This window comes from Sus scrofa, chromosome 5 (assembly GCF_000003025.6).
Source record: "Sus scrofa isolate TJ Tabasco breed Duroc chromosome 5, Sscrofa11.1, whole genome shotgun sequence".
NCBI lineage: Eukaryota > Metazoa > Chordata > Mammalia > Artiodactyla > Suidae > Sus > Sus scrofa.
In genome coordinates, this window is record NC_010447.5 from 71,861,637 (window position 1) to 71,889,574 (window position 27,938).

At 35.9% G+C, this 27,938-nt stretch overlaps 1 protein-coding gene across 1 annotated transcript in view; it reads left to right on the plus strand.

Annotated features, from left to right (window-relative positions):
- Positions 1 to 27,938, plus strand: part of LRRK2 (leucine rich repeat kinase 2) — a 145,492-nt gene that overhangs the window by 61,300 nt on the left and 56,254 nt on the right. The window contains 12 exon segments of the mRNA NM_001113437.2: positions 282 to 499; positions 3,527 to 3,777; positions 4,039 to 4,187; positions 7,103 to 7,196; positions 9,046 to 9,232; positions 10,827 to 11,008; positions 13,039 to 13,268; positions 13,626 to 13,753; positions 15,577 to 15,795; positions 20,328 to 20,529; positions 22,181 to 22,269; positions 27,541 to 27,728. Coding sequence (NP_001106908.2) covers positions 282 to 499; positions 3,527 to 3,777; positions 4,039 to 4,187; positions 7,103 to 7,196; positions 9,046 to 9,232; positions 10,827 to 11,008; positions 13,039 to 13,268; positions 13,626 to 13,753; positions 15,577 to 15,795; positions 20,328 to 20,529; positions 22,181 to 22,269; positions 27,541 to 27,728 — 2,137 coding nt within the window.

Genomic DNA, 27,938 nt, shown 5'->3' on the forward strand with positions numbered 1-27,938 from the left:
TATCCTTCCTGTTTTTCCAAAATGTAAATTTTACCCTTACCAGTGCCCCTCTTCAAGTTCTTCTCTAGGTCTTTTGTTTCTATACACTACTTATACCACTGGATTAAATATTTATTATTTACTGTACATCTCTGCTGCTGGAATGTAATTTCCATAGTTTGGTTTTCTGTTGAATCTCTGGTGCCTTGCAGAGAGCCTGACTCTAGTAGGTGATCAATAAGCAGCTTCCCAGTGAACTTAAATTGGTTGCTTATGTTTCCATTGTTTGTTTTTGACAAAAGGAACATCAAAACTCCAATCACATGTGAGGCATTCAGACAGCGTTTCTTCCTTGGCTTCTGAGAGAGAAAACATTACATCATTAGACCTCTCAGCGAATGAACTAAAAGATATTGATGCCCTGAGCCAGAAATCCTGCATCAGTGGTCATTTGGAGCATCTTGAAAAGCTGGAGCTTCACCAGAATGCACTCACGAGCTTCCCACAACAGCTATGTGAAGTAAATTTAATTTATCCTTATTATTCCTGGAGTATTTGAAGAGCTTTTACATTTGTATTTAACTTGCATGCTTAAATTTTTAAAAGGAAAATTCTACTTTTTTGTCACTAGACAATAATTCCCTCATTCTTCTGGTTGTCATACAAGTGTCTCAGTCTCTGTGGTGTTCCAGAAGCATCTTTGAGGGCAGGCAATGGAAATGGAAGAGGAATCTGATTAAAAAAGAACTCGAGGTTCTGTTCTGAAGATCCATGGCATGTATTAAAGTCTAGCAAGGCTGTGTATTAATTATGCCTTCCATTATTTAACTCCAATTAAGACAAATTAAACTGTTTAAATAAGGCAGACTAGAATTATTTTTTCAATTTTTTAATTTTAATTTTTGTTTTTTTAGGGCTGCACCTGCAGCATATGGAGGTTATCAGGCTAGGGGTCAAATTGGAGCTACAGCTGCCAACCTACACCACAGCCACAGCAACGCCAGATCTGAGCTGTGTCTGCAACCTGCACTGCAGCTCATGGCAGCACAGTATCCTTAACCCACTGAGTCCAGGGATCAAACTGCATCCTCATGGATACTAGTCAGCTTAATTACCACTGAGCCAGGACTGGAACTCCTAGGCAGACTAGAATTAGACCTGGTTTGACAGTCCTGCTTTGCTTAGCTACCAATCTTGTCACAGTAGATTATATTTAACTGGTGTCTTTCCCCTAAAGTTTGTATGTCTAAAAAGAGAAAAGAAAGGTGATTCCCACCCTACCCCAGAGTCTAAAATATATCCTCTCTCTCACTTCCTCTTTGCCCGACTAAATATTCCAAGTCACAAGGGCCTCATTTTAAATGTCGCTTCCTTGCCATCTGCTTCCTTTCTTGTGTCCTCTTCTTCCCTTCAGGCTAGATGGCCTACCACTTGGTTTACATATCCACAGCATCCACTCTTTTCCCTCCAATGCTCATTACTGTTAATTTTGATCTAAGGCATATTGTCCCCACTAAATTGTAACCTCCTTGGGAACTGTTTCAGGCTTGTTCATGTCTATGCCCAGTCCCTAATAAGGTCTGACATCTAGTGGAGGCTCAGTAGGTGATTACTGAACTAACTTGTGAAGGAGTTAATGACTGACACATCGTAGACCTTCAGTAGATATTTGCTAAATAGTAAGTAAAAGAAAACTAGAATTTGGCCTAGCTAAAACAAAGATTATTTGAAGAGAGGCTGGCAAAGTGAGATATATTAGGGCATTCAAAGAGTCAGAACCTTCTCTTAAGGGAACTTCAAATCAGCACCACTAGATGATGCTTTTTGTTAACTGCTTGTCTACTGTGTCTCTATAAGAAAATTTGCTGATTAAAACCTTGGGAATAGGAAAAACACTATGGAGATTCCTCAGAAAACTAAAAATAGAATTACTGTTTGATCCAGCAGTCATACTCCTGGGCATCAATCCAGAGAAAACCATGACTTGAAAAGATACATGTACTCCAATGTTCACTGCAGCACTATATACAATAGCCAAGACATGGAAACAACCTAAATGTCTATTGACAGAGGAGTGGATCAAGAAGATGTGGTACATATACACAATGGAATATTACTCAGCCATTAAAAGGAAAGAAATAGCAGCATTTGCAGCAACATGGATGGACCTAGAAATTATCATGCTAAGTAAAGCTAGTCAGACAGTGAGACACCAACATCGTATGCTCTCACTTACATGTGGAATCTAAGAAAAGGACACAATGAACTTCTTTGCAGAGCAAATACTAACTCATAGACTTTGAAAAACTTATGTTTTCCAAATGAGACAGGGTGGGCAGCCGGCGGATCGGCTGGGGGTTTGGGATGGAGATGCTATAAAATTGGGTTGTAGTTATCATTGTACAACTATAAATGTAATAAAATTCATTGAGTAATTAAAAATATATATATATATAAATCTTGAGAATAGGAGCCTCCCATTTTAGCTCGGTGGTAACGAACCCAGCAAGTATCCATGAGGACACTGGTGTGATCCCTGGCCCCGCTTTGTGGCTTAAGGATCTTGTGTTACACGGAGCTGTGGTGTAGGTTGCAGATGCAGCTTGGATCTGGGGTGGCTGTGGCTGTGGCAGAGGGTGGCAACTCTAGCTCTGATTCAACCCCTAGCCTGGAAACTTCCATATGCCACGAATGCGACCTTGAAAAGAAAAGAAAAAAAAAAAACCTTGGTAAAAATAATGTCAGATTTTTTCCTTCTGAATAATCTGGTAGAATCCGAAACAATGGTAGAAATTTTGAAACAACTTTGTGGGCAAAGATCCATTAATAAGCTTTAAAATTACATCAAACTCTTTAAAATTCCATGGTAGGATAAATACATATATTACTATATCAAGAGAATAGAGTCATGATTTTTTTTTTTTGGTATTTTAGCCCTTTGACAATAATTCATACCAAAGATTTAAAAAGTTGATGTAATATGTAAATGGAAGTTTTGCTCCTATCATAGTAAAATTATAAATTGCTTAAAAATGGAAAATAGAGATTTTAAACAAAAAGTTCCATTTTAAAAAGGAGGTTATAAAATAAAAATGTATTATATGCATTACTACTTTATGGTTAAATCTTATTTGTATTAATGTGTATAACAATTTCTAAAAGTTACTGTTGAAAAATAGATTTCCAGGATTATGTTGTACTGCTTATTCATTGTCATTATTTCAAATATTTGTTGGTGCCTATTATTCTTTCATTTTACTCATTGCAGGAATAATTTTGAAAAAAAGATGACAAACTCTAAACCTTATTTTTATGATCCTGCTCTTGACATCTACCTGTTACATTTTTCCTGGCTTTATCTAGTTTGTAGCAGAATGGGTAGGACCAGTCAGGATACTGAAGTTCTCTTGTGGATTATGTTTTCAATTTTGTTGGAAAATTCTTAATGGTTCTAATTACCTAATATGGAAAGCAGAAATACTAATTAAACTTAGGTTTTTCAGCTGGTTGATGGTTCATTTAAAAATTTTAAAATATTGTCTTTCAGACTCTGAAGTGTTTGACACATTTGGACTTGCACAGTAATAAATTTACATCATTTCCTTCTTACTTGTTGAAAATGAACTGTATTGCCAACCTTGATGTCTCTCGAAATGACATTGGGCCCTCTGTGGTTTTGGATCCTGCTGTGAAGTGCCCGACCTTGAAACAGTTTAACCTGTCCTACAATCAGCTGTCTTCTCTTCCTGAGAACCTCAGTGATGTGGTAGAGAAACTGGAACAGCTCATTTTAGAAGGGTAAGAAAGGGGCCCATTGAAAATAGAAGAGTCACCTCGTATTGAAGTTTCATCAGGTTGACCTGCAACGACATTGTTTTCATAGTAATGTACGTGGCAGTTCATAATACAGCTTCTGTCGATTGACTTAAATTTTTACAACTAATTGTAAAATTAATAAACCCGCTTTGCTGCTATTCTTTGAAGACATTTTGTTTTGATTTTTTCCTTCAAAGTGTATGAATTAATGCACCTTAATGTCACTTTGTTTCTTATGATTAGAAATAAAATATCAGGAGTATGTTTGCCTTTGAGCCTGAAGGAACTGAAGATTTTAAACCTTAGTAAGAACCGCATTTCATCTTTCTCAGAGGACTTTCTTGAGGCTTGTCCTCAAGTGGAGAGTTTAAGTGCCAGAATGAATTTTCTTGGTAAGCCCTTTTGAATATTATAGCATGAGACGTATGTGGACATTTTAGATGGGGATTTAAAGGTGGTATTATGCTTTTTCAGTATAAAGTTAGCAAGTTGGTGATAAAAAGAAATGAGCCGTCAAGCCATGGAACGTGGAGGGAACTTAAGTGCTTATTGTGAAGTGAAAGAAGACAATCTGAAAAGACTACACACTGTATAATTTCAACTGTATGCCTTTTTCGGAAAGGCATAACTAAGGGGACAGTAAAACAAGCGGTAATTTCCAGGGTTTTGGAGGGAAGGAGAGGGTGATGACTAGGGGGAGAAGCGGGGATTCGTAGGATGGTGAAATTATTTTGTGTGGTACTGGAATATGGATACACTTGGCAAGACCCATAGGATATAATACACAAAAAGTGAACTCTACTGTAAACTGAGGACTTTAGTTGATAATAATGTATTAATATAGGCTCATCAGTTATCATAAATACACAAATTCATGCTAGCTGTTTATAGCAGGGAAAAGGTGTATGTGTGTGGGGTGGGGATGGTGAGGCGAAAGGACGGATATAGAAACTCTGCACTTTCTGTTCAATTTTTCTGTAAACCTAAAGCTGCTCTAAAAAAAAAGTCTACTTTTAAGTATTAAAATAGTAATAGTCTACCTTTCTTAAGTATTAAAAAATTAATTAGCATGTCGTTATTGTCATGGGCTAAAATGTCAATATCTTACACTACCAATGGTCATTAAACTGTGGTTCTTTTTACTCCATTATACTGAAAATGCATATGGCTGCCTGAAGTGGTTGAAACAGAAATACCAAGTTTCCTACTGAAGTTTCTTCGGCAGTTTTTTTGGAATGTAAATACTACTACTAAATTTTTTAGAAATAAAATGAATCATTTAAAACTTTTCACCTTAGTAAGGTTAACATGTATTCTTTGAGCTCTCACTCTGTTCAAAATATTACCGTAATACATATTATGATCGTGACTTTTATTAAAAGAAAATACTCTTAACATGTGAGACAACAGGGATTTGAGTTCATTGGTAGCCTATCCGAAAGTTCTAATATTGAGGGGCAAAATATTTTTATGGAAATAGATGGGAGCTTTCCCTACTTTATCTTTCTTAATGGAAGCCGTTGTCACCCATGTAGCAATTCTATACCTGACTTGGTAAAATAATATTTAATTCATTTAATAGAAATTTGAATTATTTTAAATATTTTGTTTTTCCAGAACTTTCAGCAAGTGATAGTAACAAAAGCCATATTAATTTGCATAGAAATTTTCCTCTGTTTTTCCCCTCCTTCCACCCTCTTGAATACGAACCACGTTCTTACCGTGACCCTGAATCTGGGGATCAAGTGATTCACTCACTGGTGAACATGGCAACCTGGTCTCTGGCCTTAAGGAACAGTTGAGTTCAGAAGACAGGCATTAAATAATGAGGGAACAAGTAAATGTAGTTTATATCATGCTAAATGCTGTGAGGAGAAGCTCCAGGATACTACGAGTGTTGCCTCAAGGGGCTCTGAGCCAGTCTGTGGAGACAGGGAAGTGTCTCCGTGTCTGTGACATTTGACTAAGTTGGATCTGGAGAGAAGAGCATCTGAGGGACCCTGAGGCTAGCTTGTGGTCAGTATATCCTGTCAGTTGAATCTCGCAAAAGTCCTTCCTATAGGCTAGGACAGGCATGATCTGTGTTTGACTAATTGAGGAAATTGAAGCACTGAGATTCTTCTGTGACTTGTTCAGGGAGCATGTAATTCATTAGTTGCTGTGAAAGCTTGAATATACGTAGGTTCTAAAATCTGATTGCATTGCACTGTACAACTTTAATAGTTTTAGAAATGGTCTTATATTCGGAGGGATACCCTGTGGAGGTGATACCTGAATGGGACTACTAACCATTAAAAATAATCCTGTGTGAACTGAAATTTTGATATTTCTAAGTCTTTTTCATATAGAATCTGAACCTCAAGACTTAATTTATAAGTAGAAAATCATTTCTACTTTTTTTTTTTTTTTTTTTTGCTACAAATGCTTTTTGAAAGTTGGTGAGGTATAGCACGTACCTTCTGCTTCTCAGTAAGACAGCTTTTAGGAATGTCCTGGAACATTTTGAGCCTCGAAGATTTTCTAGATAAAGCATAACCCATATTTTTAATCTTGAAAATGCTAAAAAATAATTTCTCAAGCCAATGTTATAGGACCACAAATATTTAAGTCTCTAAAGAATCTCAGAGTTCACCTGGGATTCTGCACTATTTTACACATGAGAAAACAGACTGTGTGATTTGCTCAGTTTCCAAAATTGTGTTCCACAGAATTTTATCCCTTGGAGGTACCTTGCACTGTATTTCCCTTTTGGAAATTCATATAGTATACCAGAATATTGAGAACTCTGAGATATGTCACTTTATTTTGCCTAAGGTTTTCCCAATCTCTTAAGATCCTATGATCAAAGAATACATATTAACATCCATAATTATTCCATAGATACTCTTTATAAGATGGTATTACAGAGAGTTTTTATTTTTATGTTATATTGTAGATTAGTAAAGTATTCCAAAGTGTTTTGTTAGACTTACTTGAAAGTAATTTGAATTAAACTATCATATATATTATGTAATCTCACACAATTTGAAATGAGTATTTCTAGTAATTTCTGCTTTGTACAAACATTAAACTGATTAATTTATATTTAGACATGTTTTAGGTTAAAAAATTCTTATAATTATGGTGTACTGCATGTTTAGTGGTAGTATTAACTTATTTTAAAGGTTGAATTTTTTTAAGTTTTCAGTATGAGAATGGAAATTAAATTATGCGACAGGTCACTGATAGCTGTTCTTAGTGTAGAATCTTATGGAAATCTAGTTAAAGTGATTAAAATGTCCATTATTTCACTTTTATTTTCTTTCAGCTGCTATGCCATTTTTGCCTTCATCCATGACAAGCCTAAAATTATCTCAAAACAGATTTACATGTGTTCCAGAAGCAATTTTAAATCTTCCACAGTAAGTTTATTATTTTAATTTTGAAAACCATTTTATTTTTTGGAAACAGAACCTTCAGAAACATTGTTTTGATTAGACATATACATATAATGCATTTCTGAACCTACTAAGCTTAATGTTTTTAAATCTGTGAATACTTGACTTTTACTAGACAAGAGGCCAAAGTTGTTATTTGGCCTTTTAACTTTTGTATTAATTTAGTATGCTATTGTGTAGAAACAATTTAAGAGTAATTAATTTTTGCATTATTATAATCAAATGAGATTGTATTGGTTATCAATATAACTTTTAAAATTTCATTTGCTCTTAGGGATTATGTTGCGAAGGTGCTATTAACTTTGAAATTACACTTAAATTATGTTTGAGTGACATTTTTTGGTGAAGATCAGGATAATTGGTATTTGGGGATATTTTTGGTTAATTTTATTAAAAAGCTTCCTGTTATCTACGTATTCAGGCATTAATTAGATTTCAAATATGTTCTCATCTTAAATACCAGTCTGCTAGTGTTATATATTCTAAACAAAATCCATAAAGGTACATGGGCAAATATATACATATAAAGGCAAATAATAGTTATAATCTAGTCACAGAAAGTTTGAGACAGATGTATTAGTTCATTTAAATCTAGCTTGTTCTAACTCCTTAACAGTGGATCATTTCTTTAATTTTCCTACTAATCCTATAAAATAGTTACTGTTTTTATTTCCACTTCAAAGTGAGAACACGATTTCATTAGGGTGATGAAGTAACTTGCCCAAAGTCACGGTTCTGAAACACTGGTGGTTTGATTTCAGACTCTTAACTCTAACATACAGGCATCTATAGAACACAAGTGGTCCTATATTTTAAACATAATGTATTCCTGAAAATGGTTAAAAGATAAATATTTATAAAAGTTGATTAGGAGATACATGTCATAGAGAAGGTGTCTTCCCAGAAAACTAAAAATATTATGCAGCCCCTAATTACGCTGTACCTTTAGACACTACCTTCAGGCATTTTACATGTATTTCTTTAAATTTATTCTTCTGTTTCACAAATGAGAAGGCAGACTTAGCTTTAAGTCTCCAAGCTTAGTCTTAAAGCTAAGAGGTACTGCTTTTGTACGATCTAGTGATTCTCAACTTTGTCTCCATTGCAGTTTCTTGGATATACATGTATTATTTTTAATGTAGTCAAATTGATTTTCTTGTTTTCACACATTTTTATAACAAGGCAAAATCTAGCGTCATTTAAAAATAAGAGCAAAAATGTTACTGTGCAGATCTGAATCTTGATCTAACAGGCGGCACAGCTTTTTGAGCTTAGAATTAATTTAGTATGCTTCAAGTAGGCTGGATGAAAGGGCTCAGTATACAGTTGTGAAAGTCCAGGTAACCTTTTACATTGTCAAATATGCCACAATTGCTGACTATCTTTATTCTTCCTACACATGTACACTTGTATGTGGCATGTGTTTTTCTGCTATTTCCTGCAAACGTTGGGTAGCTATTCCTGCATGAAAGCGAATTTGCATTGAGGGCCTGCTATATACAAGGCATCATGCTCAATTTTGTGGTATTTTTCACACTGAGACAAGTTGGTAAAGTTGGTAATAAACTTGAGGATCCAACCTCTGAAGAATCTCACCAGGTATGAGTGAAACTGAAAAGAGAAACGGAGGCTACGTATTTGTAAATCTCATATAGAAGGCAGGAACTTCAGCCCTGTCTTTGCATTTGTTAATTATGAATTATTTGTTAATTATTTATTAATTATTCTCACTCAGGTGGAGATTACTTGTGATATTATCTCTTGTATTGTGGAAACACTCTTTGATTTTTATCTTTACATTGTTTTGTTTCAGCCTACGGTCCTTAGACATGAGCAGCAATGATATTAAATATCTACCAGGTCCTGTGCACTGGAGATCTATGAACTTAAGGGAACTCTTGTTTAGTCATAATCAGATCAGTACCTTGGACTTGAGTGAAAAAGCATGTGCATGGTCTAGAGTAGAGAAACTACATCTTTCTCATAATAAACTGAAAGAGGTAAACAGATCATTATTTGCTTAAAATTATTGCCAATTTGAAAATATGCTTTTGCAATTTGCATTATCCCAATTTCAAAATCTGTTTGATACTCCTTTTTTTTTTTGCTTTTTAGGGCTGCACCTGCAACATATGGAGGTTCCCAGGCCACTACATTCTAAACGGAGCTACAGCTGCCAGCCCACACCACAGCCACAGCAATGCAGGATCCAAGCTGCATATGCGAACTACACCACAGCTCATGGCAATGCTGGATCCTTAACGCACTGAGCGAGGCCAGGGATCGAACCCACAACCTCATGGTTCCTAGGCAGATTCGTTTCTGCTGTGCCACGAGGGGAACTCCTGATATTGCTTACTTTTTGAGTAAAATATAATCCTACCCTGAAGTAAACAGTATATTAACAATGATTAATTTCCTTAAACAATCACTTTTTGCAGTTCCCTGTTAAGGATCTGACATTGTCACTGCTGTGGCTTGGGTCTCTGCTGTGGTGTGGGTTTGATCCCTGGTCCAGGAATTTCCACATGCCTTGGGTGTAGCCTCCCCCCCCACCCAATCACTTTTTGTGCTCTGTTTTATTTTGACTATCTATCTAAATATTTATTTATGGATGTGTTTCATACTTTTAGGGCATCAATTTTTCATGAAATCCGTGGTCTGTTAACAGACTCTCAGGCATGTTGCATTGCTCAAGTTGTTTTGAGAATATATATAGCCTGTGTTTTTCAGCTGACATTCTTTTCCGCATTTTTAAATTTCTTCATTCCTTTGCCATGCTACCCCTTACCCAATGGGCCAGTCTCTGTTATAAATTTTGGGGGGTGGGCATGGAATTTTTATTTTATTTTTTATAATTATTTTTATTTTTTCCGTTATAGCTGGTTTACAGTGTTCTGTCAATTTTCTACGGTACAGCAAACTTCTGTTATAATTTTGAAATTGATTATCCATTCATCCTAGAAAGAATTTTTTTTGAGGGGGCAGGTTCACTCCTTTTGCCTATAAAAGCCAAAAAGAATAGTGTCTGAGGTTGAGAATAACAATGAATGTTTGGGGGGTTCCTGACTTTTTTTTTTTGGCCAACAAATTAATGTTTGCTATTATAAAAGTAATGAGTATTGCTTAAAAATTTGGAACAGAAAAAAATTCCAGTCATACCACCTACAGTATAAGCATTTATTTGCTTTTTAAGAAAGTTAAGTTGTATATAAGTTTGTGGTGACTAGTTCTTTAGTTCTACTGAAGAACCTTAGTGCAAGGGAATGGGCTAAAGCCACAGATTATTGGATTTGGGTACATGTAAAGAACTCCTTTACTTTCAATGCTGTGAAGAGATGAAATATGTTACTGAGAACATGGGTTTTTAAAGATTACAAGTAAGTGACAGATTATTTTGGGTTAGTCCTTTATACCTATGTTTTTAAATGTCTATAGCGAAAACTCTGACAAGGCTTTGGAACTCTATTGCAAGGTTATGCAAGTTGCTGATCTCTGAGCCTTTCTTGTTTCCCATCAGCATCCTGGTTTTTGGCAGCACACATTTCTTCCTTCCCATCAACAGTTTTTGCCCTTTTTTTGTATTTCGTTAAGATTCCTCCTGAGATTGGCTGTCTTGAAAATCTGACATCGCTTGATGTTAGTTGCAACTTGGAACTGAGATCCTTTCCCAATGAAATGGGGAAATTAAGCAAAATATGGGATCTTCCTTTGGATGATCTGCATCTTAATTTTGATTTTAAACATATAGGATGTAAAGCCAAAGACATCATAAGGTTAGATAATTTTATTTTCATTTGTATTTATTAAATTTGTTTCAGATTTGCTGTTTCTGTGACTTTGATGGATGTATAGTTACATTTTAGGGGAAAAATGTATACTGTCATCTAATGTTGATATACTGTGTATTGTTTGTCTTTAATTTAATGTATACCTTTATTTGGTGCCACAGCAGAACTTTTCATTTCTCCTAGCCAAGTTAATGTTGAGAGAGTGGCTTCTTTCTTATCATAGTTTTTAGTAGAAATGGATTTTAAAAGGGAAATTTTTATTATTTGCCCTCTAGTAACCAATTATACAATCTAAAGAAATAAAACAGTTTAATAACTTTTCAAGATGCATTTCATATAGCAAATAGTTATCATAAGTCTACCATGTCTTAAAGCATTATAGCTACTTAAATTATATAAAATTACTAACTTAAGTTTTGCCTATGAAGTTGATAACCTACTCAACCTAATCATTTTTGAAACCACCAAAACTTTCCAGATATCACTGTTTCTGGTTTTATATTTTATGAACTTCAAATATACTTAATAATGGACTTTATTCCATTCCTTGTTACCATTTGAGCACATTAGTCTTATTGTTACTTACTCATACAATAATTTATTTTCATTCCACAAAACTACTCTTATATATATTTATGTTAGAACTCAATTATCACCTCTCAGTTATCCTTGACTTGAGCTTAATATCCACTAAGTCAGGGACCATGGCTCTGTTTACTCATTATTTGATCCTTGGCATTGAAAACAAAATAATTGTTGAATTAGCAGTGAACTATATTTACCTAATTCTCTTCTGCTTAGGTTTTCTTACATTTAACTTTTTGTATCTTTTTATGAGTGAAGATTTGGTTTTCTGTTCTCCTGAACTTGATATAATTTGAGAAAAAAGTTTGTCACCTGCTGTGCTAAACATACATAATTATTTCCCATGATTTTTCCTCATGAAACTGGAAAAGATGTTCATATAAAATTTTGTTTGTCTTACTAGACTCTTGGTAGAACTTTTTTTTGATGATTATGCTATATTATCAAGCTACTATATAAATATTTTTAAACACATTTAACAACTTTAGAGAAGACAGACCTGGGGTAGTTTAGAAATTGTAGTTTTCATTTGATTTTTTAAAGAATGACAAAGAGTGGTGAATTTTTAATAAATAGGCATTGGACCATTGATTTTCTTGTTTATGGATGATGAAGCAGAGCTTAAGTTGTATGCGAGAAAATGACTGGTTTCAATAACAACAGGTACAAGATTTGATCTTTCAGATCTTGATCTCTAAAGCATCAAATAATTCAAGAAAAATAATGATGCTTTTAGTTTAGATCATCAGGAATGTTGGCCAGAATCCTATTAGTTATGAGAATGAATCAGTTAATATCCCCTAAGATTCACTTATGATTTAGTTTGCATTTCTAATTTTAAACTGTGGTGACATTTTAGCATAGTTAAAATATATCTTTCTATATCCATTTTATTTTTGAGAACATTTAAGTGTACCATTAATTTAGAGCTGGTAGTGTTAGCCACCTATAGCACTTCTAGTTAGTTTCAGTTATTTTTACATTAAGATTTTTACGGATAGCAATATATTATCTGCTAATTATATAATCATTCATATGGATTAATTTATAATGTAACTAATATGCTCTCCCTCTCCATATATACTGTATATGAATATATGATATATTTGGATATATGCATTATGTATACCACATATGAATATATACATACACATATGACCAATATGACCTCATATCAAGGATTAGTATGGCAATATGCTTATACAGTCTACTTTGATTCTTTATCAAATGGGCTTCATACAGTTTTATACTTTAAAACTTTATAATTTCTAGAGTTTTGTGATATTTAAAGAAGTTATGTGAGCAATCTTTTGCATACTATATTTTAGAACAACTTGATATTTAAAAGAATTCAATGCGTAAGAATACATCTATATCATAAGTACACTGTGAAGCAGTTTATTATTTTATTTTTGCTTTTCAAATACCAGGTTTCTTCAACAGCGGTTAAAAAAGGCTGTGCCCTATAATCGAATGAAACTTATGATAGTGGGAAACACTGGGAGTGGTAAAACCACCTTATTACAGCAATTAATGAGAATCAAGAAATCAGATCTTGGTATGCAAGGTGCCACAGTTGGCATAGATGTGAAGGACTGGCCCATCCAAATAAGAGGCAAAAGGAAGAAAGACCTCATTCTAAATGTGTGGGATTTTGCAGGTATTTATTTCACAAGAATTTTTTATTCACATTTTTAAAATCTTATTTTTAGAACAGGGATTTAAAAACTGAGCTTTCTGTTCCAATATTGCAAAGAGTCCTGGTGGATCCTATGGAATTATTCCATGGAAGGAAATGATAGGAATAGTAGGTCAGCTGAAGCTAAGTCCTCTGATGGTACCTGACACCTACATAAAAAGTTGTCAGTCTCTGGTAAAAATCCAGTCTAAGTGTTATCATTTGTTTTTCTCTTTCTTGTATGCTAGACAGTGGATGATATCATGTAATTTTTTTTTTTTGAACAAGGATTCTTGCCTATTTTCTGGAAGGCTGAAAAATTCTCCAATCTTTCTTTAGGTCGTGAGGAGTTCTACAGCACCCATCCCCACTTTATGACCCAGCGAGCTCTGTACCTTGCTGTCTATGACCTAAGCAAAGGGCAAGCTGAAGTTGATGCCATGAAGCCTTGGCTCTTCAATATAAAGGTGATCTGCTATAATCATTTAAAAAGAGAAAATAATTCTTGAATAATTTATTTTGGACAAACAATTGCTTCAAACAGTCTCTTCAATTAGTCTGCTTTTTTTTCTTTTTTTCCTCTTTCAGCTGCTCCTCCTGTCCAGGGATCAAATCCGACTGCAGTTGTGACCTAAGCCACAGCTGTAGCAATACCAGGTCCCCAACCCACTGTGCTAGGCTGGGGATCAAACCTGCACCCCAGTACTCCTAAGATATTGCCGACCCCATGCATCACAGAGAGAACTCCCAAATAGTCCCCCCCCCCCCCCGGTCCCACCAGCCACACCTGTGGCATATGGACATTCCTGGGCTAGGGAGTGAACCCAGGCCACAACTATAACCAGAGCTACAGTAATGACAATGCTGGGTCACAAGGGAACTCCCTCAAATGGTTTTTTTATTTATTTTTATTTTTTTTTAAAGAAAGTTAAAAGCACTAAAATTTTGAATTGGGAAGTTTTCTTGTTTTTTGTTTTTTTTTTTTCTTTTTTTAGGGATGCACTTGTGGCATATGGGAATTCCCAGGCTAGGGGTTGAATTGGAGCCACAGCCACAGAAATGCTAGATTTGAACCTTGTCTGTGACCTTCACCAAAGCTCATGGCATCGTGGGATCCTTTAACCCACGGAGTAAGGCCAGGGATCAAACCCTCATCCTCATGGATACTAGTTGGCTTCTTAACCCACTGAGCCACAATGGAAACTCTGAGTTTGGAAGTTTTAAGAGTAAGTTGTGACATGAAAATAGTGTGTTCAATATTAGTGAAAATTATAGAAACTCGAAACCTTTTTAAGCTATAAATTGAGAATGCATATGTGAAACTGTTTTTGATACTATTTCTTAAATGGAAATGGATACTATTTCTTATATGAATATTATTTCCTAATTTGAAATAAACTGTAGTAAAGAAAAGCATATGTGCATCACTGGCTATGTCCTCAGTGGCAGTCTAGTGTAAAGTCCTTCAGATCTTAGAGATTTAAATGGTCCCAGATTAATAAATCCTTGTATTTGGAATTTTGTAGTTTTTCCAGTTTTTCCCTTGCTGTCATGCTGTATGCTATTCCTTTATGTATATATGGTTTTAAATGTATATCACTTTTTAGAATTGAAACCAAAGTAAGAATGAATTGTCTTCGGATGATACTCTAGGGGCACTTCTGTGGCACAAGCCCTTAAAAAAATGTGTCAGGATGTTTTAGCATGTGTTTTGGCTGCATACAAACTTGTTTTGTCATCTTGGTAATTTTTAAGTTCCTTTTTTGACTTTGTTATAGCTAGCCACAGTGAGCAAATATTATAGTTGCAGTAATACTTGCTTTAGTGGTTTTTCTTTTTTCATTGTAGACTCCAAATTGAATGACTTTAATATGAGTTAAGGAGACTGAATTCGCAGATAAGGAAGAGAAAATATAAAATAAATTATATTACTCTGATATAATTTGGGGGTTTATTAAATGCTTATTTAGAAGTCCAGAACACACTTGGAGAATAACCCATTTTAAAGCACAGAAAGAAGAAAACAGAAATACACTATCACTGTTACATAGGCCATGTGAAAAGTGGTAATAATTGGATTAAGAAAGGGTGTCAAAATGACTTAAAATTTTCTAACATTATATTTTTTCTTCAGTTTAAGGAAGGAAGGAATGACATTTATTATTTTCTTCCTGAAGTCTTTTAATTGCTCATTTCCACTCAAGTGAGTTTCCTAGAAAGTGACTATCAATGGAAATGTAAGCCTTGCTTTTAATACAAACGTAAGAGTATTTTGTGTCTTTCCCGGTAGGCTCGTGCTTCTTCTTCCCCTGTGATTCTTGTTGGCACACATTTGGATGTTTCTGATGAGAAGCAGCGCAAAGCCTGTATAAGTAAAATCACCAAGGAACTCTTGAACAAACGCGGGTTTCCTGCAATCCGGGATTACCACTTTGTAAATGCCACCGAGGAATCAGATGCTTTGGCAAAACTTCGGAAAACCATCATAAATGAGAGCCTCAATTTCAAGGTAACATGGTTCATTGCCTACTGTAGGTAGTAGCTAAATATAATGTATTATTTCTTAGGTTATGCAACTGCCTAGGAATGTCAGAAGTCTTGAAAAGTCAGCTATTTTGAGACCTCAGCTATCTTAAAAGTGTGGGCTTTTTTCATGGCTTTTAGCATTATTAAAGTTCTTTCAATTTAAATTTACTTATTTAAAGTTTTAAAATTACTTATTTATGCTATACTTCTTTTCAAACTCACAGAAATGGGAATAATAATAATTAGAGGATCTCAGGAAAAACTTAAGACGATGTCTGAGAGGCTGAGAGAATATTCCTGAGAGAATTTGAGAAAATGTTTCTGAGGCCCTTTCTCTCTCAACTTCCTGTAGTGCTGATTCAGCCAAAAGGATGAAAATGAATATTGGTGTCTTGGAGTTATCTTTCTTGTGTTTTTCTTTGACGGTCACTTCTCCATCTACTTCTTTCTTTTGCGGTTCTTCTTTTATGTTCTTCTTGATCATTGTGTTGCTCCTCCCTGTCTCATGTCATAGTCAAACCCAGTCCACATATTTTTTCCTCAATACTGGGAGAAGGCACTTTCATCTGGTCACCAGATCACTAATTGGCTTTCAACAATGTCTAGACACTTTTCTCGTACATGCAGACTGGGTTTTTCATTTAGGGAATTATGTTATCAATTATATATTTATGGCACACCTTTGGCACATGTAAGTTTCCAGGCTAGAGGTTGAATTGCCGCTCCATCTAAGGCCTGTCCATAGCCACAGCAACACTGAATCCCAGCATATTTGTGACTGATGTTGTTGCTTGTGGCAACACGGGATCCATAACCCCCAAGCAAGGCCAGGGATCAAACCCGCGTCCTCAGAGAGCTAGGGTTGGGTTTTTAACCTGCTGAGCCACAGTGGGAACTCCAGGAATTGCTTTTTGTTTGTTTGTTTTTGCTTTTTAGGGCTGCACCTATGGCATATCGAAGTTCTCAGGCTAGGGGTTGAATTGGAGCTACAGCTGCCAGCCTATGCCACAGCCAGAGCAACACCAGATCTGCAACCTACACCATAGCTCACTGCAACACCAGATCCTTAACCTACTGAATGAGGCCAGGGATTGAACCCACATCCTCATGGATACTAGTTGGGTTCATTTCTACTGTGCCATAATGGGAACTCCCTCCTGGAACTGTTAATGATTTTTAAAATTTTCTTCTGGTAGGACAAACATAATTCCTAGAGTTCATAAAACACAAATAAAATGGTTATCAGTGAGAACACTTGTTTTTAATAACTCACAGGAGAAATTAAAATTATTCCTGGGTTCTAAGAGAAGATGGTGTAAATTCTACTGAAAAACACCCTGAATATCTTAATATGACAACACAATGGTGGATTTCACTGTTAGTCCCTATTGGCTTAGCTCATTAGCACTAATGATCAAGGCCATAGCTTATAGCAAGGGTCCTGTTTTGCCTGGACAGTCCCAGCATAATGGTTAATTGTATCCCACTACATTCTCAAAACATTCCAGTTTGGATGATAAATTATATGGTCACCCTGGTTATAACGAGTTGGCCAGTTAGCTTAGTTCTCTTCAGTTTCCACAGCTTATGCTCCGAGCCCAACCCTAATGAGCCATTTATAAATGTGCTGCTCATTGTGGTGTCCAGGGAGAGAATTTGCACATTTGTATCTTTTCGTGCATTTATCACAGTCACTGAAAGGTTTTTCCAGTGGTGGTTCAGTGGGATTTTATGTAAGAAAAATGAAGTATCATTATTTGTAGATTTTTCTGCTCTTATGGGGCATATGATTAAATAATAATATGACTTTTAAGAAACAAATATATAAAATTAATATAGTCAAATAACTTCTTTCCCCAGGTGGTTTTCTTTTGAGACTGTACCTGGATTTAGGGAACTTGGTTGTTACTTACAATATTTTAATAGCTTCTCTTTTTATCATAGATATCAGAGCATTTATCGTATTTTAAAAAAGACTTCTTGGAGGATGAGTTTGTTTTGAGAATGCCTGAATTTAGTTGCAGAAAAGTCTATAGATAATAAAGTGGTTGGTTCATCAAAACTGGCTTGGCACTGCTTTAGTCTAATAGTATGTTATCACTGTCAGTTAATAAGAACAAAATTCTTCATGACTTGTACCTGAACTCTGAAGGCAACACCAGCTAAGGAAGTAAAACAAATGCTTTGAGAAATGGCAGTATTGTTTGAAGAAAGGTATATATTGCTGATGGATGCCTTTTTTCTGGCATATTGGTTTGAACATCCATTTGATTGCTTTGCAGAATAGTGATGACCCCAAAACAGTAAGCCTGCCAGAACTTGAATATTCTTTCCTCCCTGAGGTGCTCCAACCTGTATTGAAACAGTAGCTTTTAATCTTTGAGAAATGATTTTTTTCCCCTTTCATTTATTTTTCCTTTTTTTCCTTTTATCTTGGCTCTTTTCTAAGCTTTCCCCCCTGTCTCACCCCTATTAACATGTGTCTGCACCGAGTTAGAATAAATTATTATTTTTTTTTTTTTGGTTTTGGCTGTTGGTGTCCTGATCATAAAGCTAAAAGAAGTAGGACAGAGCAGAATTCAGTGCCAACAATATTCTTCTTAGTCTTGTCCAGCCACTTGGCAGAATGGGATCCTTGCCGGTCCTATAATCCACCCTTGTAAAGTTCATCTCTTTGTTACTTGATTTGCTCTTTGTGAGAATTCTACTTGCTTCTATATGTAGGTTTCCCTTCTTGGGTTTAAAACATAAACTTCCATCCGAAGGTCTGTTTTATCTTCATTTATAAATGATGAAGAGAGGGAATAGGAAAGTGAAGGTTAGTGAAATTATATTTAATTTTCTGGTTGAAGGGACACATCAAAATGATCTTAAATGTTTGGATGTAAATATGTAAGTAATGGTTATACCTGCAAATCAAGTTCTTTAAGGATCTAATTAAAAGTAGAAAAAGAGCAAGTCAAATTTCATGTGTGTGTGTGTGTGTGTGTGTGTGTGTGTGTGTGTGTGTGCACGCACATAAGAAAACCCATTTTCTTTCTCCTTTCTTTCTTTCTTTCTTAACTGCCACACCTACAGCATATGGAAGTTCCCAACTAGGGGTTGAATTGGAGCTGTAGCTGCCAGCCTATGCCACAGGCACAGCCACGCCAGATCCCAGCTGCATCTTTGATCTACTCCTCAGCTTGTGGCACTGCTTGATTCTTAACCCATTGAGCAAGGCCAGGGATCGGACCCTCATCTTCATAGACACCATATCGGTTCTTAACCTGTTGAGTCACAACAGAAACTCCCCAATTTCTATTTTTAATAAGTTTAAGAATTCAAGTAGAAATTCTGTTAGTTACTGTCAAGTAAAAAGAATATGCAAGAATACGTTCATGGGTTGAGAAATGGGGAGAGTTTGCCACCTGGTGGTTCTTAAAGGCATTTTAGTTACTATTGGTAGAGTGACGTTTCTGTTTAAAATTAGATTTTCAAGAAAAAAGAAAATTTGGAAAAGATTTTTAATATGTAAACTATCACTTAAGGCCATTCTTTAAAAGTTTTTGTTTTGTGTGTGTCTTAGTAGACAGTTAATAGATTCTAAATGTCACAGACCCGAAATCATCCTTGCATGTCAGAATCATTGGGGTTTAGACGATTTCTTAATTTCCCAAGTTCAAATTTCCAAGAAAAAGCATAGCTTAGGTGAGGAAATTTCGTGTCTGTCTCCAGACTTCACTGATCATATGTACATTCCATGAATATAACATTTTGCAAATAGCAGGAATAAAATTTAATGTTTCACCTTGGGGTGTGGATATTTTCAGATCATAAATAAGGACCAAAAGTTCTTTAGTACTTACTGATTTCTTAGGCTAGCATATTTATTGCTGGCCTAAATTTAATGTCTTGGAAAACAGAAAGTCCTTTATTTATACTTAATGATTTATCCTGGATTTTGCCATGGATTTTCTGGATAGCCAAATATTTCCATACTGTATTATTTGATAGTTCTTTGTCAGTTGGCTTTTGTATTCATATTTTTCTTTTCTTTTCTTTTTTCTTTTTTTTTTTTGTCTTTTTGCCTTTTCTAGGGCTGCTCCTGTGGCATATGGAGGTTCCCAGGCTTGGGGTTGAACCGGAGCTGTTGCTGCCGGCCTAAACCACAGCCACAGCAATGCAGGATCTGAGCCTCGTCTACAACCTACATCACAGCTCATGGCAACACCAGATCCTTAACCCACTGAGCAAGGCCAGGGATCGAACCTGCAACGTCATGGTTCCTAATCGATTCATTAACCACTGCGCCACGACGGGAACGCCTTGTGTTCATATTTTTCTTATTTTAAGATCATCTTATTTATTTCTCACAAATTACTTAGTTTTATATTACATTTTGATTTTATTTAGAAATACAGTTCTGAATGATATACCCCTTTCTGTAAAAACTATTATCACAGAATTTACCAACCACCTGAAAAATAAATGAATAAAATGGATTTTTACAGCTTGTCATTTGTAATTTCATAGATCCGAGATCAGCCTGTTGTTGGGCAGCTGATTCCAGACTGCTATGTAGAACTTGAGAAAATCATTTTATCAGAGCGTAAAAATGTGCCAATTGAATTTCCTGTAATTGACCGGAAACGATTATTACAACTCGTGAAAGAATATCAGCTGCAGTTAGACGAAAATGAGCTTCCGCATGCAGTTCACTTCCTAAATGAATCAGGTTTGTTTATTGCACCTTTTTCCAAATCTCTGCTGTTGTAATTTACGAAAATGTATTTGAATCTTGAATGTACATTTAAAATTTAACAGAATATCTACAAAATAGATCACTTTTTTTTGAAAGATGATCACGTGCATTGATGTCGAATCATATATTATGTCATAAGAGAAAAATTTAGAAATAATTTGAAGGCAGTAGTGGAAAAAGCCTCTGAGTAGGAGTTAAAACATGTGGGTTCTAGAGCTTGACTTTACTGTTTTGGAGCTGTGGGACTCTAAGCACAAGCCATGTCCTTCATGGTAGTAAGTGAATTTAGTGTATGTGGAGGCTATCTGAACACTCCAAAGAAGAATTATTATTGGGATGGTTTTGCTGGGCACTTGGAGAATCAGTGGTTGCCTGAGGCAGTGAAGCTGCTGATTGGTGGAGCTTGCTCTGTTGCATTACACATTGTCAGCATGATCAGACAGATGAAAGTCTCACGCTGACTTTGGTGCTAATTGTGTACTTGATCAGTGTGTGGGTTGATTTGTAGTGCTAGGGTACGTGGCTGGGAGGTTACTTTTGATTCCCAGATTTTGTTGTATGAAAAGTAACCTTCATATGAGAAAAAGAATGTTTATATGTATATGAGTGGGATACAGCTGTACAGCAGAAATTGGCACAATATAGTAAATCAACTATACTTTAATAAAAAAATACAAAAAAATCTATGTGGTTTGAATCTGATCTATTCCTTTTCCCCATCGTTCTTAAACCAGTAGCTTCTTATGATATCTTGTGTTTCTTACCTATATTTGAAAATAAGATGTGTCTTTGTAGTGTAAAATTAGGAAGCCAGAAATGTAATTTCTTCTTTTTTTTTTGTCTTTTTAGAGCCACACCCATGACATATGGAGGTTCCCAGGCTGGGGGTTGAATTGGAGCTGTAGCTGCTGGCCTACTCTGCAGCCACAGAAATTCCAGATCCAAGCTGTGTCTGCAACCTACATCACAGCTCACAACAATGCCGGATCCTTAACCCACTGAGCGATGGAACCTGCATCCTCATGGATACTAGTTGGATTCATTTCCGCTGAGCCATGACAGGAACTCCCCAAAAATATAATTTCTACTTATTTGTAGATATTGGCTCTATGGTGTATGGTTTTGTCTCAAATATGCTTACATATGATCATTTTATATAGATCAAAAGATACTTTTTTTAAATATGGGGACTTCAGAGCTTGGGAATGAGGATGTCTCAGCTCTGCCACTAATGATGCTGCAGTTACCTCATCTGTAAATGAGGAGGTTGGACTAGATTCTTGCTAAAGCCCCTTGATACTTAGGAGTTCCCGTCATGGCTTAGTGGTTTGCTAATCCAACTAGCATCCCTGAGGATGCAGGTTTGATCCCTGGCCTCGATCAGTGGGTCAAGGATCCAGTGTTGCTATGTGCTGTGGTGTAGGTCGCAGACGCAGCTCAGATCCATCATTGCTGTGGCTCTGGCGTATGCTGGTGGCTACAGCTCCAATTCAACCCCTACCCTGGGAACCTCCATATGTCATGGGTGTGGCCCTAAAAAGACAAAAAAAAAAAAAGATAAAGAAAGCCGCTTGATATTTACATATTCTAAATTCCGTGTTTTGTTGCTTGATTTTTACTGCAGGTGTCCTTCTTCATTTTCAAGACCCAGCGCTGCAGTTAAGTGACTTATATTTTGTGGAACCCAAGTGGCTTTGTAAAGTCATGGCGCAGGTTGGTGTTTAATGCTTTTGTGGTATGGGTGTAATGGTTGAAGAAAACTGCAAGTGACATCTAGAGCAATGCACATAATAGGGTTGTGTTCAGTTAAGGTAGAAACTACCATGAATATAGAAACCTATAGAACAGTTTGTGTAGAAAACAGCATAAAGAACTTCTTAGAAAAAGAGATGTCCTCTTAGAATTGTCTTGACTGTCTTCGTTTTCAAGTCATAGGCAAGTGTTGGTACCACTCTGTTCCGTAGCACTTTTCTAGATCCTGATGATAGCTTTGGTTGGTTTATTGATATAGTCAGTTGAGTGAAAGCTTTGTAAAAATCTTTGGGGTAAATACATATAAGAAACTTGGTTTGATGAGCCTAAGAAACTTCTTTCTAGACAACATGGAGGGGAACTTTGACCCCTAGGTGGGATATAAACTCTAGATGCTTACAAATTTGGGAATTTTGGATAGTGGGCTTATGACTATCTTTTCTCTATGTTTCATATGGAAAATTGTGTCAACTCCTAATAACAATTAGCTACCAATGAATTTATGTTAATTCGCCACCGTTATCCACTAGCATAGGTTTGCCACAGAAAACTACTCAAACAGAACACACGAGCTCAGGGCTCCTCAGTGTCAACACTGTTGAGATTTTGGGCTAAATAATTCTTTGCTGTACATTGAGGGTAATGAGAGCATCCATGGCTCTGCCCACTAGATGCCAGAAGTACTTTCCCAGTATGACAAGCAAAAACATGCCCAGACATTGGCAAATATTGCAGTGGGTGCAAAATCACCCTAGGTGAGAACAACTGCTTCTGGATTAATGATGAACTGGATTAATGAAATGAACCTGGGAAGGCATCTCCAGCATGTGTACCCCCTGGTGATTATTTTGTTTATGAGTATAATTTACAGTTTGCATGTGACTCCCTGAGTCACTAAAATGATTAATCTTTTCACATTACAAATCCCTCTTCTAATCAACCATAATGGTAATTAAATTCCCTCAGATAATCTTGAATGATAGCTCCTAAATTTAATCTAAGGTGAAAAAAAGAAAGATATTTTTAAGGGGAAGCTCACTGGGGGTTAAATCTTTTACCATGGAACTTGAGAGCACATTGAAACATTGTGATTGGCAGTTAATTGTAATGGCGACAGTTACGACTCTTCTGGTAGGTGTTTTGAAAGTTGATTTTCATCCTAATAACAATTAGCTACCAATGAATTTATATGTCACATATGTCATGGAAAGTGTGATTTTACCCATCTGCTAAAGGAGAATGGAGCCAGGAAAGTGTAGTGGTGAAAAGCGCAAGCTGTAGAGTCAGCATGACCTGTGTTTAGATGTCTCCTAAAGACTTACTAATTTTGACATTTCTTAATGTTTTAAGCCTATGTTTCTTCGTTTGTAAAATAAGGATAATAACATTATCTTCTACATTGCCTCCCCTAGTTCACTGTCACTGAGTAAATTTTAGTAGAATTTTTATTTGATCTATGTGGTAACTAAAGACATTTTTTCAGGAAATGAAAAAAAACCTTCAAAACTGTAAAGATGTATTCATGGAGTTTTGGAAAGTATGCCAGGCATGGAGCTAAATTAAGAAAAAAAATATGTGTAGGTATATGCATTGGGTTTAGAAAAGGGAGTTTTAATTATTCCCTGAAGAGTTTATTGTCGTTGGTGGCACACTGTATCAGAAAATAACTGAACTCTATATAGTCAAGAAAAGGCTAACGTTGCCCCAAAAGTCATGTGTTTCCATGTGATTCGGGAACATTTGAAGTTGCATTTATATGGTTAATATTAGTGTGAGTATATCTTATTCAAGAGAAAAATGAAGTGGTTTGTATCAGAACCACTTCTTTTAACAAAAGCAAATTGCAGAGTTCCTGTTGTGGCTCAGTGGGTTGGTTAAGAACCTGACAGAGTGTTCGTGAGGATGCGGATTTGATCCCTGGCCTGACTCAGTGGGTTAAGGATCAGGCCTTGCTGTACTCTGGGGTGTAGGTCAGAGACACAGCTTGGGTTTGACGTTGCTGTGGCTTTGGCATAGGCTGGCTGCATCTCTGATCTCTGATTTGACCCCTAGCCTGGGAATTTCCATATGCTGCAGCTGTGGCTGTAGAGGAAAAAAAAAAAAAGCAAATTTCCACCATGACCACAGTAAAACCCCTGAAGATTCTGTGGAGTAATTAAGTTGAAACTCCATGAAAGTTCTTATTAGCATAGTTATACTGTAAACATGTTAATTTAATTGAAAATTAAGTCAAGAATTGGAATAGCTCAAAGTTATTTTGAAAGATAGACCTAAAGGTCAATAAAATGATAATATAAATTTCTTATAAACTTAAAAAATTAATGCCATCATTTTTATTTAAGTTGATATGTTGAACTAGAATGTCATTTTTTACTAAGGTTTCAGGAGAATGAAAGCTATAAATAATCAAGTGAAAATAAGAATGACTTGCCTGACACCCAGTCAGCAAAAATAAATAAGGGTATTCACCTCCATGAATCATCAAGGCAAGAGTAGAAATAATTCCATTGTGCAGAGGCTCTAATGAGCCCACCCACCTTCTCTGTGCCCTGAGCGCTTAGGTCACTAAACTTATTAAAGAAGTTTCCAACCACACAAAGAGAAGTTTGCCAAACTCATTTAACTGAATGACAAAAGAGATATGAAAGGGACTTATTGGATTAATTAAGTGGAATATTAAAATGCTTATGTGGCAATTTAATCTTGATAAAAAGTTGTGTGAGAAATTTGGAAAATTCTCTTTCCTTGTATAAAGGAGTAAGTTAGCCTTGTCAGTCACCAGGATGAAGGAATATTAGGTCTTATAAAGGTAAGGTTTCAGTTTTTTATTGCTGCGTGACAAAATGCCCCCAAATTTAGAGTAAACAAGTAAACTTGGAGTATAACATCACCTGCTCTCTGAGCTGACTGGGCTCACAAGTGGTTGCTCCACAAGGCATGGGCAGGGTCATTCTCTTGGCTTCGTTCATTGAGCTGGGCGGAAAAGTCCAGGAAGGCTGCACTCACAGTCTTGGTGTGTTGGAGCTCCTCTGTGTGGCCTCTCATATATGCCTCGTCCTCTTAAAGGCTTGGCCCAGGACTGGAAAAATGTCGGCTCTGCCACATACTAGTGACCAGAGCAACCATGACGCCTTGAACAGTCTTTGAATGATTAAAAGGAAGGGAAGATGGATAGACTCTGTGCTTAAAAAATTAAGCAGCCCGCATGTGTAGGGAGAGGAAAAAATGAACATGTCCGTCTTTGGAAATTATCTGCTACAAACAGCAGTAGCATACCATAGATCTACTAAAATAATCAAGCCCCAACTTCTGTTTCAGAATCAATTTGGTGAAGTAAAATAAATTAGAATAAGTATATAATAAGGACTGACTTAATGAGAGCTTACTTACATGCTTTTCAAAGATTATCTCATTTAATTCTCAGAACAACTCTTTCAAATGGTACTTTATTAGCCTCCATCTTGAAGATGAAGGAATTGATGAACAGAGAGGTTAAATAAGTTATCTAAAGTTATGTATTCAGGAAGGAGTTAGGATTTCAAACCAAGTGGCTTGACTCCAGTGCCTGTAAACCTTAACCTGGGAAAAACTTCTGGGCTCCAAACTTAATTCTCCGCAAGTTGACACGTTCAACAATATGTGTTTAGCACCTAACAGCATTTCAGATATTGTGCTGGGGCTATAGCAGTAGACAAAACAAGGTTTCTGCATTTAATGGAGCTAACATTCAAATGGGAGGAAATAACCAACACATGAATTTTTAACATGTTAGGTGGTACAGAGTGCTACAAAGAAAATGTAAAGATGATTGAGGTTAGAGAGTGAGTTGTCAGACAAGGTCTTAGCAATTTTCAAAAGAGTAAAAAGCAGTTTTCCTCATGACCTAAATTCTAAGAGCAGTTTGGGCTGTAAAGTACACAATATAAAAGAAGTTCCAAATGGCAGTTTTTATTTTTTAATGACCCAGTATACATTGTATTAGATACCATTGTGTTCAATCATTGATTCAGTAATGTTACATGTGCAAAATAGAAATATAGAAAAGAGTAAAACATGTCCTTGGGCCTAAGGATTTTACAATCCAGTGTTTTAAACAACTGCCTGATAGTGTAAATGTTATTTTCTCCCACTTAAGTATCCTTTAAACATTATAGACCTACTCAAGAAAATTAACACACATCTCTTTTTAAAATTAATTTGGCCAAGTAAAATGAATAGGAATATGTAGATAATAATGGCTAACGTATGCATGCTTGCTATTTGCTAAAACTTGTCATATGTATTGCGCCTGTTTTATCTTATTTCATTCTGATGGCAATCTAAGAGACAGTCACTTCTTACCTCATTTTACAGAGAAAGAACTGTGGGTAAGGAAATTAAATATCTTTCCCAAGGTCACACAACTGGTAGCAGAACCTGGATTTGAATCTGAATTCTTCTGTGTGTGTGAAAAACAGTCTTCTTCTTCTTTTTTAACCATACCTACAAGCATGCAGAAGTTCCCAGGTCAGGGATTGAACCTGTGCCAGAACAGTGACCTGAGCCACTGCAGTGACAGTGCTGGATCCTTAGCCCGCTGAGCGACATGGGAACTCCTGAACTCGTGTTCTTAATTGCTATGATGATGATCAAAGTATGGTCTCCACATTAGAGTCATCAGAGTTTCATGTTTAAAAAGCGTCTTCTCTAGCTTCATCCCAGACCTATGGATCCAGACTGAGTGGAGGCCAGTGACAGTCAGTGGTTACTTTGAGAAGCACTGAACCGTGCTAAGCTGCTTCTCTTCCCATTGATGGAAACCATCTTCTGTTATATGAATGTACAGTAACAATTTCTATTCAAATGTGTACTAAAAACACAGTCTGCAAGATAATTTCACTAGGGGTATATTATTGATGAGACTGTGATAAGACTGTGGGATACTGGATTGATGTATTATTTGGAGCTGGGGAAGGCTTGGTTTCAGAGGACCGCCATAATTTCTGATCTGAATTGACTTTCTTAATTTAATACGTGTGTGTGTGTGTGTGTGTGTGTAGTGGGGGAGGGGAGTGAATGCCCCACTGGCTTCTAGGTTACATGGCTGCTAGCTAGAGAAATTAGGTCCTGTGTTGTACTTGACAACATTAAAATTATTTTTTAATCATTTTTACTAAACAAAGGAAATGCTTTAAATTCAAAACTTTCCAGAAAAATAATTCTAGTGATTATGGATAAGTTTAAATCTTTCAGATTTTGACAGTGAAAGTGGAAGGCTGTCCAAAATATCCTAAGGGAATTATTTCCCGTAGAGATGTGGAAAAATTTCTTTCAAAGAAAAAGAGATTTCCGAAGAACTACATGTCACAGTACTTTAAACTTCTAGAAAAATTCCAGATTGCCTTGCCAACAGGAGAAGAATATTTGCTGGTTCCAAGCAGGTAAGCCAAAACTTAAAAATTTAATTACCCTGTGGAAATTACCATATACTTACATTGTTTTGTTGTCAAAGTAACTTTGGTCTATGATAAACATATTTTTTCTTCTTATGTAAACTTTGCACAGAAGAATAACATTTTCTTTTAATGAAGACACTGTATTTGACATTTTAAAGATACAGTAAATGACTGATTTTTATGTATATAATTACA